The 21,398-nt window shown below is 41.4% G+C and overlaps 1 protein-coding gene across 1 annotated transcript in view; it reads left to right on the plus strand.

The window, feature by feature from the left end:
* The window catches only part of THADA (THADA armadillo repeat containing), a 3,943,996-nt gene that overhangs the window by 38,529 nt on the left and 3,884,069 nt on the right, over positions 1-21,398 (plus strand). Inside the window, exon 3 of the mRNA XM_044073699.1 lies at positions 6,866-6,960. Coding sequence (XP_043929634.1) covers positions 6,866-6,960 — 95 coding nt within the window. The remainder of the gene's footprint in view (positions 1-6,865; positions 6,961-21,398) is intronic.

A 21,398-nucleotide genomic window follows, 5' to 3' on the forward strand; every position in this document is an offset into this window, starting at 1 on the left:
GTTTTCGCATCCTTTGTTCAAGCAATTTCTTAGAGGGGCAAAGAATATAAGACCCCCACGTAGAGCTCCTACTCCTGCTTGGGATCTCAATTTTGTGTTGGAGAAACTTACTCTACAACCTTTTGAGCCTCGGCTACTACTGAATTGAAATACGTGTCATGGAAGACTGTGTTGGCCATTACTTCTGCAAGAAGGGTTTCTGAGTTGCAGGCCCTTACGGCAGTGGTGCCTCTTTTGATTTCTCGTAAGGATAGAGTATCTTTACGTACTAATCCTTCCTTTATGCCTAAGGTGGTTTCTAGTGTGGCTTTAAACCAAACTATTCATTTGCCTACTTTTTATGCAGATCCCCAAAATAAAGGGGAAAAGATTTTGCACACTTTAGATGTACACAGGCAATTGCGTTATTATTTGAGCAGGACTAAGGATTTTAGGCAGTCTCAGCAGTTGTTTGTTTCTTTTGCTTTGAGTTCTCAGGGCAAGCCTGTGTCAAAACAAACTATTTCTAGATGGATTGGGTGTTGCATTACATTTTGTTATTCCCATCATGGCAAGGAGATTCCAGCTGGGATTAGGCCTCATTCCACTAGGGCTACTGCCACTTCAACAGCATTTCTGAGGGGTGGCAACTAAGGATATTTTGGAGGCAGCTACTTGGAGTTCAGTGCATACTTTCTCTAAGCATTATCACCTTCCTCTCTACTCTAAGTCTAGGGCTGGTTTTGCCACAGCTATTTTGCAAGGCATGTTGTCAGTTCCTGCTTCCTTATGATTTGCCAGCCTCCCTTACCTCTGCTTTGGGATTCTACCCAATAGTTAGGACTGCAGCAATGTGGAATGAAGAACATAGTACAGTTTTGTACCTACCATAAATGTAGATGTTCGAGGATCCACATTGCTGCAGTCCAATTTACCCTCCTCCTTCCCTCTGTGTTTAGGGGTGGTTGTGTAGGTGAGGTTATATTCTGCTAATTTTGTATATTTTGTATATATATTTTGGTGCAGGTATGTTGGGAGTTGTTGGTTTTTGGCCTTATCTTTTCAGGGTCTTCTGACATCTGGGGCAAGAAAAGACTGAGGATATGACGTCGGTCATGCGCATTAGTACCCTGACGTACTGACGTCAGTCTAATGCGCCCTGACCGACGTCAGCCATATACTTTGGTATTCGGGCCGACTGGACAGCGGACTACCCAATAGTTAGGACTGCAGCAATGTGGATCCTCGAACATCTACATTTATGGTAGGTACAAAACTGTACTTTTCTGTTACTGCACATATATCGATTTCCTCCATACTGAGGAGTGCCTCGAGTGCGTGCATTTTGAGGTTTCGACTTCTGCCATTGAGTAGCATTACTCTCAGTTTTTTGTTACTTGTGCTGTTTACGGTGGTGGGTTTGTCTTTTGAGCCTTGCCTAAAAAAGGCACTATGAGGGTGGCGAGAGCCTTGGCAAGTATTCAAAAGCCTAAGTGTGACGGGCGCAAGCTATCTCTAGCGAAGCAGCGTGGTTTGTCGAGCGTGTCATCCCAGGCAGACAGACACTGGATCCCCTTTGAATCACCAGAAACTTAGCCAATTGTTGAAATCGAGAATTTTTTCTTTATACCGTGATATCATTCTTGGTGAGGGCAGGATGCTGCTCACGGTCAGGGTCATACCGGCCTAGGCTACATGATCAGAGAGCTCTTCCATGTCTCTCTTCATGTAGTCCAGGGAGGTACGGCCCAGGTCATTCACACCAACATGGACAATGACAGGGTCATATTTGTACTTGTTCTGGAGTGACCTGAGTGCTTGTGTTATGTGGCGGATCCTGGCACCTGACGGGCAGCTAACAGTAACCTTCTCATTATTCAGCCTAGTGAGTGGGACGTCAGTGTGCCTGACTATAGAGTCACCTATTACTAATGTGTTGGGTATGTTATTTTGCCAAAAGGGCTGTGATTGCATGGCACACTCATTTTGTGAAGTATGTGTTTCATGGTTTGTGTTGGGGGGTGGAGGTTGCTTGGATGTTTGCTTTGGAGGTCTCTGTTGGTTTTGCAGATTTTTATTTAAAGCCTCCGAGTATGTTTTCGTGTATTTGTGTTTTTTTTTTTTTTTGCCGGTGCTGGTTTAATGGGTCTATGTAAGACTAGTGGTGTGATGCAAGTATTTCCCTTCTCCTCTTGACTGTCTGATCCAGTCTTGGGTTGAGAGAGCTTCGCCTCAGGTTTGGCTGTATAACTGCATCTCTCGCATGTATTAGTGTTTGGTGGTAGGAGGAGGGCGTTGTCTGTGTACATGAGGCAGTTGTAACATTGCCTCAAAATGCCCAGATTCACCAGTTAGACTAGAGAGTACACCTGAAACTGCCCTTTGGACATGCCTGGATAGGTAGAGTGAACTGTTTTACTGGATGGCTGATAAGGTCAAATAGAGAGCCTTGTCCTTCTGTACAGTACAGGAGGGTCTAGTGCTAGGGTTTATAAGTGCTTGCTATAAGTTTTGAGCAAGTGCCGGGCTGAGAAATGAAAGGCTTGAATATTTAAGTTGAAAGTTTGTCTAGTTCCAAAGGAAAAATTGAAGCAGAGACTTTGTGGAGCCGGGAATAGTTTTACCCTAGCTAACCGGTGCTGCCCGGCGTGCAAAACCAGGCAAATATGGTATTTACAGCAGGGAAATGAAAGAGAGAGAAATTAGCCCAAAATGGACAATAAACTACTAATTTCTGGGCTGAAACCACTCCTCCAGGGACAGATAGGCTGCTCAAAGCTCCCCTCTCTCACAGGTGAACAGAGAAACTTCCTTCTATCCAAGTAAGGTATGGGCAAACACAGAGATTTGTAACACACCCCTGAATTCAGCACTAACCTGAAAACTGGACTATACTAGCTTAAAAAGGCGGAAAACAAGCGTATGTATATATATATATATATATATATATATATATATATATATATATGTGTGTGTGTGTATATATATATATGTATGTATATATATATATATATATATATATATATATATATATATATATATATATTTTTTTTTTTTTTCCAGAAAATAAAAGAGATATACTCAAAAAAAAAAACAGTTTAAAAGCACAGTAAAAGGATAATTATTGTTATATATCACAGATCAGAGTTGGTCAATGCCCCCAGTAGTAAAGTAGGAAGAAACACAAATGCAGTAAAAGCAGATGAATAAAGTGCAATATATATATATATATGTGTATGTATGTGTTGTATGTGTGTGTATGTGTATATATATATATATATATATATATATATATATATATATATATATATATATATATATATAATATATATGTGTGTATGTGTGTGTGTATATATATATATATATATATATATATATATATATATATATATATATATATAACAATAGAAAACAAACTGATTTAAACAAGTTACCCAATTAACCAGAAAAAAAGCTAAAAACTGAGCCCTGTTCCAGCAGTCTTCAACCAGACAAGTTCTAACTGCACAACCCTGCTTGCTAGGATTCAGGGGAACCTTCTCCAAAAAAAGGTGGCCTGGATCAGTGCCTCAAGTTATACAAACAAAGCTAGATTCAGCAGGCCTGAATGTGGTCTATGCTACAGCAACAAGGTGCACCAATTTCAGAAAGAAACAGTTCAAATAAGCAGTCACAATAAGCCTGTGACCAGAAATTCCCAGCTCAGAAGGGCAGAATCCAGCCTCTCCTCCCACAGGAGTGCAAACCACAAACCTTCTTAATGTAGAATAACTGGCCTGAAGTCCAAGTGTTTAAGCCAGAATTAATACACTTTTAGAATAGCAGACACTGGACCTTCAATCAGCAATTCCCAGCTTAGAAGGATGTAAGCTACCTGTCCTGCCACAACAGTGCAGACCACAAACCTTCTTAATGTAAAACAGCTTGTATGAAGCCCAAGTGCTTAAACCAAAAGACTTGGAATAACAGTCACAATTCAATCAGGCTACAGACAAGCAGTAATAAATGCAACAGAATAAATAAAATTGAATACTTTTAAGAAAAGCAAAATAGAGTAGGAGGAACCACAACTACAGCAAAAGCAAATGAATAAAGTGCAAACATTTTTTTTTTTTTAAGTGCAACAAGAGAGGAAGGAAGAAAGTAAGTGGGCTGGCCTTCTCAAATCTTCTCTCTGTATTAAGTAGAGTGAACACTAGACTCAGAATATGATCTCACTGTAGTCAGTTAAGTGAGCAAATGAGATGGACCCAGGAGGAGTGTTCTAATACAGACTTACAGGAGGGGTGGGCAAATCCAGAGCCAACACTAATACCAACACAAGAACAGGGAGGGTAGGTGGGGAACTAACTACAAGACAGAGACACACAGCACACTGTTCAGAAATACACAATTAGGAAACAGAAAAAAATGAAAATAGAGTACTTTTAAAACTGCAAGTTTGTACTTAACAGAAGACTAAAATTCACTACTGCAAGTTTCACTTAGCTTTAGCTTGTAATGCAGATGTTTGTAGCCAAGCAAGTCTCTCAGGAGTTGAGCATAAAATGATTTCTCAAACTTTATAACTAGCACTTAAAGTACAGAGGAATCCCTCTAGGCTATTGGAGATAACAAAGAAGTGATACCAACACCCCCTCTATAGCAAACTAACTGCAAGAGAGAGACACACAGCACATTGTTGAGGCTTATCCATTTGATTATGCTTAATATGGTTAATGTGCCTTATAGAGTTACTAAGTCCTTATTGCTTCCCAGTTTCTTGAAGACTATGTAAACAAGTTCTTTTTCAGGATTTTTTTTTTTTTTATGTTTATAGGTTCAGTTCTAAATGTTGTGATCTAGTGGCCATCATCTCAGTAGCCACCAGAGGATGTTTTTATTATACCATCCTTCCTTCCCCTTCTGTGGGCTGTCTATGCACCTGGTGGGAAGGGGGCAGTGAAGGATGTGCAGTCTGGGCAGTGTGGGGACCATCTCCCACTTTCACATGTAATGTAGCTCCTCAAGTAATCCCTACATCCTCTTCGAGTGAACAGCTCCTGATAGGTCCCTGGTCTCTACTGGAAATTTATTAGCAGATGTGCTTCAAGACATGTCCCTCAGCCTTCTCTTATGGAGAGGTAAACAGATTATTAGTACTAACCCCCCCCCCCCCCATGCTCTCTCTCTTCAGCATTCTGTACACAAAATCAGATGGCTCATATTCAGGGTTTCTCCCTTGTATACAAAGATAGTGCTTATTCTGTAAGAGCTGTCTGTATTGTGTTTCTAACTTCACATTGTTGATGTTTATTTTTAATATTTGCTTTCCCTAACTGGTATTAGCTCACTCACTAAGGTGTGCCAGGCATAAACTTTCAAACAAAATTTAATCACAGACTCCTGTTTAGACTAAGTAGACGTCACCTTCTAAATAACTATAAGAAACTGAATGACAATTTCTGAAGACTTTTTGATTGGTGTTCTAGCCTCTTGATTCTTATGTAAGTAATGCTGCTCATACATGTCAAGCAGAGCGCCTCTTTGGCCCTCTTCAAAGGGAACCTTGACGATTGGATGGGAGAAAGGAAATTCACCCCAGGGATCACGTTAGTCGCCCTACTAGACAAGGGTCCAGGGAATAAATAGAGTGGGAAGAAATAGCCAGGGAGTCGTTGTTATGGCTAGGCATATTTAGGCCCTAGGGCCGATAGCCTAGTACCAACCTGTGAACCTGTAGCTTCTCAGGTTCTTTCTGGTGGCTAGGCTACAAAACTTGGCTCAGTAAATTATAAAGTGGCACAGTTATCTCCCTTGAGTGACTGGATGCATCCTTCACAGTTAAATGGGCTTCAGACTGTTTTCTCATGTTTGTAATAAAAAAAAAAAAATAAAAAAAATAAGAGTGCAATTTGCTTATTGCTTTTGTCTCTTTATCTTTGTTGATTACAAAATAGTTAAATCATAAGAATGGCTATCCGTATTGATCTATTTTGTAAATGTCACAATACTGCATATAAAAATGTGTGTGTGTGTGTGTGTGTGTGTGTGTGATATATGTGTATGTATATGTGTGTGTATATATATATATATATATATATATATATATATGTGTGTATATATATATATATGTGTGTGTGTGTATGTGTAATATATATACACACACACATATGTATATGTGTATAAATGTATTTGATGGCTAAATACTCCAGGTCATTATATCAATGCCTGTTCCATCAAAAGGCTAGCTTTGTTCTTGGCAGCCATGCCACGAACCTATAACAAGCTGTTTTGACTGTAGCTAATTTGTTCCTAATGCTCTTATGACATGGCAGGACTTGTCTGCTTTTATACCCAAGTGCTGTCACCATCTAGTGGCCATACTGTTAATATGCAGACAAACCCATGCATAACATCATCCAAAGTTTTAGGAAAGCTCATCTTGGGAATCTGCCTGCCTTACAGTTGCCCAGAAGTATTTACTGTCAGATGACAGGAATTAATTTATCTGCTTTTATAGTGAGTACTTCGCACAGTGTTCCTTTTAGGATTAGGACATGTTTGAGTGGTTGTAAGGGTACTGCTGCACACCAGCATATGCTTTGTCTGTTAGTGTGATAAGAACTATGCTTTTGTTAGCATTAACTTTGCATATTATGTGATGTGTTAATATCCGTTTTGAATGAGAGTGTGAGCTTGCCATTAAAAAAACAGGTTATTGAATTGAAGTGTTGCAGCAGAAGTTCTGGTTTTGTGCTTTAGAAAGGGGATGCAAGTTAGAAGGTGCTAATTCCCTTTCCAGTTACCAACATTGCATACATTTCCTGTTGATGTAAAAATGTTGCAGCATGTAATACAGATTTACATAGGTACGCTAATTTTATTGTTTTCTTTTACAATCCAGGTCTTGCAGCTGTTGATGAGCATAATCTGGCATCTCTTATTTTGAAATGTGTACAGCTTACAGATGGAGTACAGCAGATACAACAAGTTAAGCAGGTAATGATGCTGAAAATTAAAATAAAAGCAATGGGATTAATGTCAGAATAGTAGTAGTACTGTATGTAAAATAGATGCACCTTTCAAAATAGACAGGAGTAGTCACTCGCAGTAATTTTACTGCCATTGTCAGTGGAGAACCAGAAGCATATGGGGTCTGATGATTATAAAGTTAAGGTGAAACAGATTAAAATATGAGTAAGAAGATTATACTAGGAATGGTGGATGGGCTGTAGGGGATTTTGCGATTAAAAAAAAAAAAACTAAAAAACTCTGGTCAGGGTAGGTGTTAGCAGTCCATGTGAAAGACTACCTTTTTTCCTTTGGTAGTCAGGTTCCTGAAGTGAAAGATTTCTGCCAGTACTATTATTTAAATAATGAGTGACTATACTGGAAGATCCAGCTGGCAGCTACCTTATACAACTAGACCGAGAACAGTAGTCTTTGGAGAAGCATAGTGTGTTGCCTCCTAAAAGATAATTTTACGTCTGGAAATGTTATGACCTCCACATTTTTTAAAAGTCAAAATACAAATTAATAGGAATAAGAATTTCACCTAACCTTTTGAGTTCGAGAACTAACATAGAAAAAGTAGCATACAGTCTAGTGTTCTGTTTGTTTTTTAAAAATTTAGGAGTAAGACTAACTTTATCAGGTACATATTGATTGCTCACTGAGAAACGCATTGAAAAGGCTAGCGCCTGATTCAGAACCAGCTGCAGAAGAGGTACATAACCTTTTATCAGACAGGTAACTGCTTACTAAGAAGGCAACTGATGCATAGAATAGCCAACTAAAATTTGTGCCGGTGCAGTTTCCATTTGTCTGCTAACAGTAATAGCATTATGTGGTCTTTTCACCTTTCCCAGTCTTAGCATTGTTATGGAAATGGTACGTGTACATAAGGGGATTGTTAGGGGGGGTGACTTTCCCACATGGAGGTGCAGAGGACTTTCCCCCTTACAGAAATGCTTTTTAGATTTTTCTTTGGATTAAAGCATTAACCATTTTTTCATCTGGTTTGTTTCAACCAGTTGACCCTTTGGGGAACTATAGTAGTGCCACATACAACATATGCAGTTTAACTGCACAGCATGAATAAATCATGAGTAAATCTGATAACTCAGTTTAGAGGCAACTGGCCTGCTTACCATGGCTTTCCACTGTCTAGGCATTGGACAACAGGTTAATTATAGTCCCTTCTTGATCATACTGGACAATCGGGCCATGGTACTGAGACACGACAGGACACACTGTTACCCCCCCCCCATAGGGCGATTATGAATGTCTAGCTTCTGACCAACCCCTACAGATGGCATCACTGTCATAGTCATTCATATTTCAAGAGACATAAATTTAGTTGCATATTCTCTGTTCCAGTGCTCTCTTGAGCTTTGAAGTAGAAGAGTCTGTTTAGAAGAGGGTTTTCAGGTCTGAGGCACCACAGAAATAACTATTTTTTCATGGGACAAAATCTGCTTCTCCCCCTTTTCTGCTTGATGAAGTAGGGCAGACAGAAGTTACAGCATATTTCTCCCGTTTATTGATGAAGATGGTTTCTGTATGGGGGGTGGGGGGGTCATAGGCTGTTATGTGGGGGGGTGTTAATTGTATGCACCAAGGTTGTTTCTCAGTACATGTATACTGGCGTGTCAATACAAAAGATATGCCCGTCAATAATGAGTGTTTTCTCTCCTTAGTGCTACACCCACACAGTATGTATGTATGTATGTGTGTCTTATCTCTATAGCTTCCATAAGAAAAAAATTGCAAAATCAAATTATAAAAATTATAATTAATTATAAAAAGCCAATCTCCCTACCTTGCCATAGGGGCAGTCTTGCATTACCTTTGAGTGTGTCATTTTCTGACACTTTCTTTGAGGTTACCAAACGTTTGATTTTTTTACCACTAATTGTGCTTAATAACAAAGATGTGTCCTGGTAAACATATTGTTTAAAGCAGTAGATAGGAATATTACCAATTTTTGTATATAGTTTTTAGTGTCACGGTGGTTTGAGTCACAGGTTACTAAAAGTTGTCATCTAAGGTGTAGTATAAAGATGAGCAGGTCTGTTACAGGTACCCAGTTGCCATTATATGAGAGTTGATGAATGGTTATAAGTATTATCTTTTTATCCGCATTCTGTAATCAGGGTCAGCATAAGTAAAATGTCTGCATTTCTGTACTTGTATAAAAATGGTGTGCTTTGAGGCGACTTTTAAGGCATCGGTAGAAATACAGGGAGCATGTCTAGTATATGAAAGCAATGTCTTCAAGTCCCAATTCCACAAAATGGTTGAGCTGAAAACCATTTTTGTCAAACTCCTGCCCTTTTACCACACTGTTTGACTGTGCACTTTATATACAAGATAGGGAGTTTGAGCAGTCCACCCACCCATGCACATGGATGGCTGTTTTCAGCATAATTGATCCTTTACATGAGAAAAATTATTACATTTCTCTATTCAAAATAAAACCAAATCAGGAGTGTGATTTTTGAACTTTAAGATTGTTCCCAATGTAAGATTGATTTCTTGTAAATAACGTTGCAGTTTGTCTAACATTTGCTCTTTTAACAAGAATCATCTTTATTAAATTATTACATATAACATAGGCAATCATGCATTTATATAAATTAAACCATATTGACATAATTTTAGATGCAAACATTATACGTCACAAATCATATTGACATAATTGTAGTTGCATCCAATCATTCAGTCAAACATTACATATCTCATTCAAATCCTGCCTTCTTTTAAACCTTCTTCCTCCTCTGCATCTATTGTTCCCACAATTCCCATTTTTTCTATGTAATTTGCTCCTACCCTTTTCTAAAGATCCAATTCCAGTTGTTTTATCTCTGGTACTATATTCACCATTTCTAGTACAGTTGGTTTAGACTTTTATTTCCATTTTCTAGTAATTGCTTTTTTGGCAGCCACCATAATTAGAATCAACAAGGTCTTACTATGTCTATGCAATTCGAGTTATGTATTGTAGCTCAAAAAATAATTTCCTTAGTTGCACCAGTTTGCTAACCCAGTATCTCTGACAGTATTTTGCAGTTTATCTTTAGAAAATGTATTCCCAATTACCTCTTTGTTGTACTTGGGGTATAAAAATACCTATGTAAACACTTCCAAACAAAGATCCTAAACCTTCTAGTCTTTGATGCATATTTGGGAAACATGCACATATCCCCCATTGTTTCTTTGTGAATTGCTTATCCAGCATCTCTTCCCAATCCTTTCTAACCTCCTCTGATTGATTCTTATAGTTATCCTGCAATATTTTGTATGATCTACTAATTATTTTGCAGCTTCTGTTGTAGATTCTACTAAAAACACTATCAGTGCTGGTCTTTTGGTTAGAATCCCCCTATTTCTTTCTCTTTGCTTATACTGTGATAACAGTCCTTGATAGGGAAGGCAGTATCTAGCCTGCAGTCCAAGTAAATTCTTGATCTCTTCCCACTCTATTACCTTTCCCTCTGTAATTGTTTGGTCCAAGTACCTTGGTTCTTTTGCCAGTTTGTTTCCAATACATTCCAACCCCCTCTTGCCTATTGTCTGTATCTCTAATTGCAGTCATTTCCTATCGGCAGACTCTCCCTTCTTCATTCCCGTGTTGGCTTAGTTCTTAGAATACTTTCTCCTACTACTTTATGAATATAATCTTCTGTATGGTTATTGCTGTTCAGCTTAAGGATTTGAACCCAAAATACCAGTCTCTGTTTGTTCCTTGAGCTTCCCACCTGTTTCATCATCATCCTTTTCCACTTTGAATTATAGGTTTCTGCTTATGCTATGTATAGGAGCCTTAACTGTGCAACTCTGAAATACCTCTTCAAACTGCATAATCCCAAATTGCCTTGTTCTGTTAGAAGAATCAGCTTAACCCAGTTGACTCTTGCAGTCTTCCCCTCGAAGATAAAATCCTTCAACTCTTTTTTTTTTATTTGCTATTCACAACTTCTCCTCTGCATGATAAAAGTATGCCTGACCTGTGTGTAAAACTGAATGGACTAAAAGCATTTTAACTGCTTGTAACTTGCTATCCATATCTATATAACAGAACTTTCAGTTTCTCAGTTTTTCTATTATCTTTAGTTTCTTCCCATTTAATTTATCCTTAGCTGCCACACCAGAATCCTTTCCAATCCATATTCCCAAATATTTTATTTTGTCATGTCCCCGGAAGTATGGATATTGCTGAACAAATTCATGTGTGGGTACATCATTTACAGCTATTGCCTTTATTTTAACTTCATTAATTTTGTATCCTGAAAAGATTTGAAACTGCCTCAAAATGTTCCACAACACTGAAATATCTTGTTTTGGTTTTAGCAGGTATAAAATAATATCTGTAAATTAGAGCCAGCCTTCCTTGGCTACCATACCAATTATATCCTTGAATTTCTAAGTCCCTTAGTTTCTTTGCCAATGGTTCTAAATATAATGCAAATAACAAAGGGGAAAGATCACACCCCTTCTTGGTTCCTCTGCTGAAACTGAAATGAAGAGAGGAGCCCACCCACTTTAATTTTTGCCTCCAATCCCTCATATATCTTCCTTATCAGCCTTTATAATTTTATCACAGAATGCAAATGCTTCCATTGCTCTGCTCATAAACTCCCAGCTTACTCTGTCAAATGCTTTCTCTGCATCAAGACCCAACAACAACAGTGGTATTTTCTTACATTCTTCATCCCTCTGGATCATCAATGTTCTGTTAATGTTGTAAAATGTTTGCCTCCCGTCAACAAAATCCCTTTGATTCATATCTATAATTTTTTGGCATCACATTTGCCATTCTTTTAGTTGTTATAGACATAAATACTTTATAACCGTGGTTTAGGATTGAAATGGGCCTTTATGAAGTTGGAGCTGATGGGCCTTTACCCTCTTTAGGTATTACAGTTACCACTGCTTTCTTCCAGGATGTTAGTACTTCACCTCCTCTTAAAATACTATTGAAGAAAACCTTCCAGATATTTTTCAGTTTTTCTCTCCTAGCTTCCACAGGAATATCATCTATTCCTGGGGACTTTCCTGAAAATTGGTTATACATCACCATTTTATCTCATCTCCTGCTATCCTGTTAGTAATTGAGCCTCATCTACCTCTTACCTTGGCATATTTAATTCTTCCATAAACACTTCCATTTGTATCTTTTCTTGATTTCCATATTTCTCTGCAATTATGCAGGATTTCATACAATTTCTGAAATATTTCTATGTTGTCTGAGTCGTTGTGCTAAATGTTTTTGTGCTCTGGCATTACTATCAAAAAGCAGTTGCTTAACAGCAGTCTTTCTAAACTCATGCATATTACTGAAGTAATCCCTTATTTTCTGATAAGCCTCTGCAATTGCTCCTGCTCTTGTTCTTTGAGATTTCACTCTATTCTGCAACCCTTTAATATTAGTCAGTCCCTCTAAATAATTTTTGTTACTGCTTAAACATATCACTCTTTCTTTTATTTCCTCCCCAATTTTAATTTTATCTCACCCCTAGGTGTATTTTCAGAAGAAATTTTTATCTTCTATAATAACTTGTGAATAATTCCCACTACCCATTCCTTAAATTCCTCTATTTTCAACAGATAGGTAGGAAAGCACCAGTGTCTCATTTTTATTACATTACCCTGCGTTTTTTTATTTTAGTTATTATTGGCGCATGATCTAATGTAATTTTTGGATATGTATCAAAATTTTCAATTAAATGTGCATGTTCCTGTGAAATGTAAGCTCTGTCTAGCCTAACCCAGTTTTTGCATCTTGAAAAATAATATGTAAATTCACTCCAAACTCCTGCTACTGAATACATCTTCCATGCCAAATATTTTCATGAATTTCTTAAAAACTCTACCCCTCTTTTGTTGCATTTTTCCTTCTGGACCTCCAGACATGTAAATCAAATTCCATTCCCCATCTATAAGTAATATTCCCTGCTGAAAGCTGATTATTTTTTTTTTCACAGAACTTTCTTAAGCTCCATTATAGCAGTTATAGGTAGAATATAAATACATGCTAGTGTAATCCTCCTCCCTTGCCTTTAGCCCCTTAGTACTACAAATCTACCTTTATTATCTTCTTTTTTATCCTCTTCTATCACTGTAGGAGTTCCTCTTGCAGTTAATAGAAGTACTCCTCTTTTCCTTTGTTCCGGATATTCCGCTTTATAACTGTCCTGAAAACTTTCCTTTATCAACTTTGAATGCTCATTTCTTTCCAATTGTGTCTCCTGTAGCATAGCTGTTTACAAACCATAGTTTTTAATATACTTTACTACTCTTTTTTGTATATATCTGTGAGACCATTAACATTCAAAGATAAAATAGAAACCGACATTGTTATTTCTTCCTTTTTATTTGTAACAGCTTTTTTAAGTATCTAGTTCCATCTTTTGTGTTACATGCATATACTAATGTTTGGTAAGTTAATATTTTATACAGTTGTTTCCTGTCATATCCATTTGAGCCTATGTTACATCTTGCATAACTTTTTGTTTTATTGAAAGTCTTCAAACAACAAAAATAACAAATACACCCCCAGTACACTCCTAAAACCTATTAACTTAATTCTTACAATTCAAAACTGTGTACATTTTCAATTGTTGAAGTTTTACACTCCTAAAAGGAACTGACAGCCACACTTACAGACTTGGGTTACTTGGGTTAACCTTATAGGAAGGTCATCCATATCAAGAAGCATGGTACAGCCTGTGCTTCTACGAAGTGGTTTCTGGTTTTGTCTTGTCTTTATTGTTCTCCCATACAGGGAATACTAATGTTTGGTAAGTTAATATTTTATACAGTTGTTTCCTGTCATATCCATTTGAGCCTATGTTACATCTTGCATAACTTTTTGTTTTATTGAAAGTCTTCAAACAACAAAAATAACAAATACACCCCCAGTACACTCCTAAAACCTATTAACTTAATTCTTACAATTCAAAACTGTGTACATTTTCAATTGTTGAAGTTTTACACTCCTAAAAGGAACTGACAGCCACACTTACAGACTTGGGTTACTTGGGTTAACCTTATAGGAAGGTCATCCATATCAAGAAGCATGGTACAGCCTGTGCTTCTACGAAGTGGTTTCTGGTTTTGTCTTGTCTTTATTGTTCTCCCATACAGGGAAAATACTTGAATGCTTTCAGAAAACATAATCTGCTAGCCATTGAAAGAAAGGCATTAAAAAAAGCATTTTGTTTTTATTGCTCTTTTTCAAAGGAAGCTTTATTATATTCACTGTTTTTTGTTTGCTTTTTCTTAAAACTTTTTACTAGGTCAAGAGTCTTAATCTAGTCATTCCCCTATGCAAGAATGAGAAAAATCACATTGATTTTTCTTATATCATGCTCTTTGACCAGATTTTTTTTTTTTTTTTTTTTTTTTTTTTTTTTTTTTTTTTTTTTTACATTGCAGTGCCTGCATTTCTTAAAACTGAAGAAAGAGAGAGAAAAGAAGGAAGAAAAATCAGGGATGCCTGTTTACTTTAGTATCCCTACTGTACTTGAAAGTAACTGAGAAGACTTTACATTATGGCATGCAGATTATACCATGCATTATAAAAATACTACTGTTAAGAACAAAATTTGTGTTGCCTACAGCTAACACTCTACCTCTTCTAATGTTCTTCAAAACATTAATGACATGAAGTAGGGCATATACTTGGAGTCCTCTAGAGGTTTGACAAAAGTCAAAAAAGTCTTTAATATTTCCAGGTTTTCTTGTTCTGTCAAGTTTCACAAATATAAGTAATGGTTTATAACCCCAAATTTGTTTCTCAATTTCCAAGTTGCTGGTTTTGTTTCAGTTTATTTCCCTCCCAAATCCAGTCTCTGCTTCATTTCCAATGTACTCTTGTGCTTTTTTTCGGTCTGTCAAGCATTTTCTGTTGTAACATTGGAAAAGGTTTCACTGGCACAGTCTCTCTCTGATCTTTACTGCCAGAAGAACAAGAAGCAGAATCTCCTTCTGTTTCACAGCTTACATTTTGTTGGACAAACTTTTTGTATTTGCTCTTTCGCATGTTCTGCATCAAAAAATGATTTTGTTCTTCCAGGAAAGAATTTTCTTAAGATAGGTGGGTATGTCAGTTTGAATCTCACATCTCCTTCTTGACATTCCCTGATTAGTGGAATAAATTTTACTCCTCCTGCCTGGTGTACAGTGAGCAATCATTTTCAACAATCTACTGTTTCCCAGTTTTAGTACTTTGTCCTTCTGCCACTGTTTTGTCAGAATCGACTCTTTCTGCTTTGAAGGACTGCACCTGTACTATTAAAGGTCTAGGTTGCTATCTCATGGCCATGTTTGGAGCATACACTCTATATGCCCTTTCAATTAAGAACTCCTGCTGTGGAATACCAGTCCAGTTGCTTATTTGTGCTTTTGTAAAATTAATACAGTCTGTTCCTTCAAGCTTCTGTGGTACAGTAGAAAAATCTCAGGTTTTCCCTACATGCTCTCTTCCATTATTTTTTGAAACATCTCTTCTTGAGCTGTCTCATATTCAGATAGACTTTTTCTTTATTTCTGCTTCTGATTTTTGCAGTTTTATCACCTCATGTGAATATCTGTTTAAAGTTCCTTCTATTTTTTCCAGCCTTTTGTCATTTGAGTTGATGTACACCATGAGTGTTTTGTTTATTTTAATCAGCTCTGAGTACATTTGAAGTCATGTCTTGCACCATAGCTGGAGCTTGTACTGCTTTTTGCTGAACAGCTATAGAATTCTTCACAGTCACTGTTCTTTCCTCACCTTTTGTGATCGATTTTCTTACAGGTTCTCTGAATTTCTTTTTTTTTTTTTTTTTTTTTTTTTGCTGACATACACACTGAAATTTACTCAAAAATGAGTTTACAGGCTCTGTCTTCTGAGTTTCTGTTTTCACACAAGGAGAAATGAAATTAAGCTGTTACTCAATGTGCAGCCATCTTGGAAGTCCCAGAAAAAATATTTGTCAGAAATCTTTCAACATTTTGCAGGCCTTCAGGCATCAGAGTCTTAACTGGTTGGTATTTCATAGAACACAGAGTAACTCTGGAATTTTGTGTACACAACTGTTGTAGTCCTGTCTTCTCTACTGATTCTCAAAGCTCAGTGTTTTTTTTAAATCTGGTCTTGGGTAGGGATTGGTTTTATGCTGTTTTGTTAAAGAGCTTGTTGAAAAGCTGCACCATATTAGTTTGAATTTAGGATTGCTCCACATGTATTCTGTCTGCTTGATTTGATTTTTGTCAGTTTAGTCAGCATTTAATTTGTGTAGTTTTATCTACTCCAAAAATACCTTTGTAGAAACTTGGCTTCTTCCAGGGACTAGCATGTTCTTGTCTGAGAAAGGAATATGATCTGAAGTAGTTAACTTCATTTGTGCAGCAACCTTTGGGAATCCGATCCGACCTTGGATCCGAGCTGGAAGTTTTCAACAGCTTTAGATCCGAGCTCCAAGCTCCTCCCCTACCCATAATCCCCTGCCAACCCTGACTGACCCCAGATCTAGTTTACCGCGGTTTCGTTCAGCAGCTTGATCCAGAGTCTCCTGGCGTTCTCGTTCTCTTTGTGAGAAAAAATTTAACTTTTTGCAACTTTTCTTTAATCTTTGGTGTGAGAGTGTATTTAGCCCCATTTTTAGTCTAAACTCTTGGTTTATTTTATTTCTAGTTATCCTTCCCCTACCTTCGTGGTTCCGTCCGTGTTGTGTGTGTGTGTGTGTGTGTGTGTGTGTGTGTGTGTGTGTGTGTGTGTGTTTGGGGCCTTGTGTGTGTGAGTTACTTTCTTGAGTATGTCTGAGGCCCCAAAGATAATGTTTTCTAAGTGCACCGAGTGTGGCCATAAGCTGTCCGCAGCACTCTGTGTGTATTGTGCCTTAGGGTTGAACACCTGTCATCTGGTTGTACCATTTGTGCAGCGTTCAACCCCAGGGCACTTAAGGACCGGAGGTCTAAGCTGATTCTGGCGGGTCTTCTGCCCCCGGACTCTGCTTCTACCTCCGGTCCTTCCGTGGCTCCCACTGCGGCGGCTGCCACTCCTGCCTCCCTCCCCCCAGCTGGGACTCAACCTCACGCCTTAGGCTCAGAGGAGAGGGAGGCTAGGAAAGAAAGGAGGAGGGAGAAGCACCACAAGCAGCGGGCCGAGGCCTCCGCTTCGGCCCCCCCCCCCGGCTAAGCGGTCTTCTCCCTCCAGGTCTTCTGGTTCTCCTCCTTCTCGGATCCGGTCTCCGTGCTTTTCACCGGGTCCTGAGGAGGAGGAGACCCGATATCCTTCGAGGTCATTGAGGCGACACTCCCGCCCCGCCTCGGTGGCCTCGTCGAGATCTACGAGAAGTCTCACAGATGCAGATTTGGACCGGATGATAAGATTCCTCCAGGCCCAACTGCAGATGGGAGTGCTCCTGCCAACCCCTTCCTCCGGGGGGAAGCTCAACCCCCTTCTTTGCCCCGATAGCTCCTTCTCCATCCCGTTTCCCAGGTTCGGAGTCTTCGGAGCCGGGCAGCCTTGGAGCCGCGGGTGTGTCGGTGCCGATAGTCTCAGGTACTTCGGCGCCGACACTTCCCTCGTGTCTGTCGGGTCCATTTAATTCGGATCTGAGCTCTTGGAGCCGAGGGCTGAGCTTCGGATCCGGCGGTATCGGGTATGCCTTCAGCTCCGTCCGGGTCAGAGCATGCTGGTCCGTCGGATCCGATCACTTTGGCGCCGGCCCCGATCTGTCTGTCAGATCCGAGGGAGAGTCTGCTTTCGGATCCCAGAGAGAGCAGCTCTCCCTCGGCATTCGACATGGTGGAGAGAGTTCTGTCGAAGGATTCCAGGCCCCCGACTCTTGCCATGGCTCCACCCTGCACTCCTTCTCAGTTGGGTCCGGCTTCCATCACCCGGCCCCAGGGACAGCCTGCTTTGACGTCCCAGGTAGTTCCAGTGGAACAAGACGTTGCTGGTGAGACCTCCTCTGACAGCCGCCCCCCCCCCCGAGGAGGTCCCTCACAAGCGAAGGTGCAAGAGGAGGCACCTGGACTCCCCCGAGTCCTTGACTGAGGACATGGATTTGGAGGAAGGGGAAGGCTTTCCAAGATCAACCCCCGAAGATGTCTCATTTGGTGACATCATGGAGATGCTCAGAATAAAGGGGGAGTGGTCTTCCCCAAAGCCTACCACAGACGAATCCGTGTTCCTGGAGGCGTTTGAAGCAGGCCCATCTACCTCTTGGGTGTCCCCTCCGGCCGACCCCCTGGTAGACTTGATCACTACCTGGGTGTGGAAGGAGCCTGACACTGTAGAGCCAGTCCCCAAGCGCCCGGACAAGATCCTTAGCCCACACTCTGACAAGTCCCACTGGAGTAAGGGTCCCCCTGTAGATGCCATGTTGGTGGCGGTGGCCACCAAGAGGGAACTTGCTCAGGAGAGTCCCTCTGTTCATCCCCCGAGCATTGAGTCTCTATTGATGGACTGCCTAGGGAAGCGGGTGTTTAATTCAGCGACCTTCTCTGTGAGGTCGCTGAACTACATGGCACACGTGCTCCGACTGCAGCGGGACCTCCATCAAAGAGTACGCTGCATCGCCCCCCCGAGTCCATGTCGGCGGAGGACAAACAATTGCACTCCACCCAGTTGGCCACTCTACGATCCATATCTAACACCTCTATGCGGCTTCTGTCTCATGCCACGGAAGGAGCTGCTAGAGCTGGCGGAGCGGGCCTCGTTTTGAGATGTCAGGCCTGGCTCCGACCTGTGATTTCGCGGAACCCTTTAAGGCGTCATTCGCTAATGCCCCTTTTGATGGTTCTGCCCTCTTCGGCAAAACCGTGTAAGATACCTTGGTCCAGAGAGAAAAGGACGGGAAGACGTTGTCTGCCGTCGGGAGTCCGATTCTCTGCTCCCCAGAGGTCCTTCTCTAAGAACCAAAAGGGACAGAAGAAAATGTGGTTCCGGACGTCGCAACAGTCCCGTCCCGCTTCGTACTCCCAGCCCTTCCACGGCAGAGGATGGCAGGATGGACGCCGCCCTAGAGGCAGAGGGGGCCCGCGGAACTTTGGATCCAGAGAACCCTTCTCGGACCAACCCACGCAACACCCCTGAGGGGTTGCCCGACTGCCCCACTCTGGAGGCAGTCGGGGGGGCATTTCTCGAAGCACCCAGCAGCTTGGGAGTCCATCACGACAGACCGCTGGGTGCTTCGCATCATATCCAGAGAATACCAAATTCCCTTTTCTCGTTATCCACGCAGCCCCAGATACCTCCCCGATGTCCCACCCAATAAGATGGAGGCCGCAGCAATGGAAATCCAACATTTGCTGGAAAAAAGAGCCATCCAACAGGTCCCCCCCCAGACCAGTGCGGGTCCAGGTTTTACTCCAGGTTCTTCTTGGTGCCAAAAAAGATGGGGGACTTAAGACCGATCCCCGACCTCTCTTCCCTGAACCTGTCCGTAACCAAAGAGAAGTTCCGCATGGTCACTCTTCAATCCATTCTCCCCCTTTTGCGGGAGAACGATTGGATGTGCGCTATAGACCTCAAGGATGAGTACTACCACATTCTGATGGACAGGCGATCCAGGAGGTTCCTCCGCTTCCGGCTGGGAGCCAGTCATTTCCAATTCAGGGTCCTCCCCTTTGGTCTCACCTCAGCCCCCAGGGTGCTCACCAAAGTGTTAGCAGTGATAGCGGCCCACCTGAGGCTCCAGGGAATTCAGGTCTTCCCGTACCTGGACGACTGGCTCCTGACCGCCCCGACAAGGCATCTACTCTGTGCAGCCAGAAACTATTTCCTTCGTCTAGCTCCCCGGCTGGGGATCACTGTCAACATAGAAAAGTAGTCTCTTACTCCGACTCAGACTATAGAATTTATAGGGGCCAGATTGGACACCAAGCTCCTAGCTTTCTTGACCACAGACCGGCTACTATCCCTGAGGCTACATGTGCAGGCCATTCTACAATCTCCAGCTCCCCCGGCGGAATTGGTCCTGAGGGCTCTTGGCTCGATGGCAGCAGCGATCAACCTATTGCCAATGGCACATTTGAACATGAGGGTCTTACAATGGACCCTCCAGTTCCAGTGGTCCTTTCTTCACTACCGTCTGAGCCATCCCGTTCCCCTCAGCAGGGCCTGCAAGAGGGCCCTTGGCTCCAATCTCCGGACCTCCAGCAAGGACGCCCCTTTTCTATGACCCCTCCACTAGCCACGGTGACCACGGACACCACATGCCTCGGCTGGGGGTGGGCATTGTTCAGGCAGGACAGTCCAAGGCACGTGGGACCTCACAGAGACCTCACTGCATATCAACGTCCTAGAGATGAGGGCAGTGCTGTTAGCGTTGCAAGCACTTCAGGACCTTCTTCCTGTAGGAACGATTGCGATTCAGACTGACAACATGTCGGTTGTCTGGTACATCAACAAACCGGGGGGAACCAGGTCTTACCCACTCTGTCAAGAGGCCATGAGGGTGTGGGAATGAGCGATCTCCACCAACCGCTTTCTCATAGCAATGCACATTCCGGGATGGTCCAATATCCTAGCGGACAAACTAAGTCGCACCATCCTGTTACCATACGAGTGGTCTCTGAATCCCGAGATAGCGAATCAGATCTTCGCCAAATGGGGTCAACCCTGTTGCGATCTCTTTGCCTCTCCCTCAAACACAAAATGTTACGACTACTTCACTCTCATTTTCCCCTCCGGGGAACCCCCGAGAGACGCTCTGGTGCATGCTTGGCCTCCCGGTCTTCTTTATGCTTACCCCCCTCTTCCTCTAATGCTGAAGTTTCTTCAGAAAACCAGTCGGTTGGGGAGCAGGATAATCCTCATTGCCCCGTTTTGGCCTCGTCAAACCTGGTTCCCTTACCTTTGGTCTCCTCTGGTGAATCCTCCTTGGATTCTGGATCCCCGTCCGGATCTAATATCCCACCCCCTAGATCTCCCAGTCCCGAACCTGAACAACCTCAAGCTCACAGCTTGGCTGCTCCAGTTCCACTCATAGCTAGGACTCCCGGTATCTCTTCCCCAGTTAAAAACATTCTAGTAGCTGTGCACAAGCCTTCTACTAGAAAGATATATAGCAGCAAATGGAAACGTTTCTCCATTTGGGCGGAACGCAAATATTTGGATCCTTTTACAGCTCCTCTGCCCGCTGTATTGAACTTTCTGTCAGGACTGTTTATTAGGGAGCTAGTTCCTCCACAGTCAAGGTCCAACTAGCAGCTATATCTCATTATCACGTTGGAAATGAATTGGGCCCTTTGATCACCATGAAATTGTGTAAGACCTTTTTGAAGGGCACCTTTCTGCTCAGATCCCCAGTGAAGGATATAGTCCCTCCTTGGGATTTAACGCTGGTGCTTCAGGCCTTGACAGCTCCCCCTTTTGAGCCTGCAGCTTCCATACATCTTAAATTCTTATCATGGAAAACGGCCTTTCTTGTCGCTATCAC

Source organism: Protopterus annectens, chromosome 6.part0, assembly GCF_019279795.1.
Source record: "Protopterus annectens isolate FY-2018-M chromosome 6.part0, PAN1.0, whole genome shotgun sequence".
Lineage (NCBI taxonomy): Eukaryota > Metazoa > Chordata > Ceratodontiformes > Protopteridae > Protopterus > Protopterus annectens.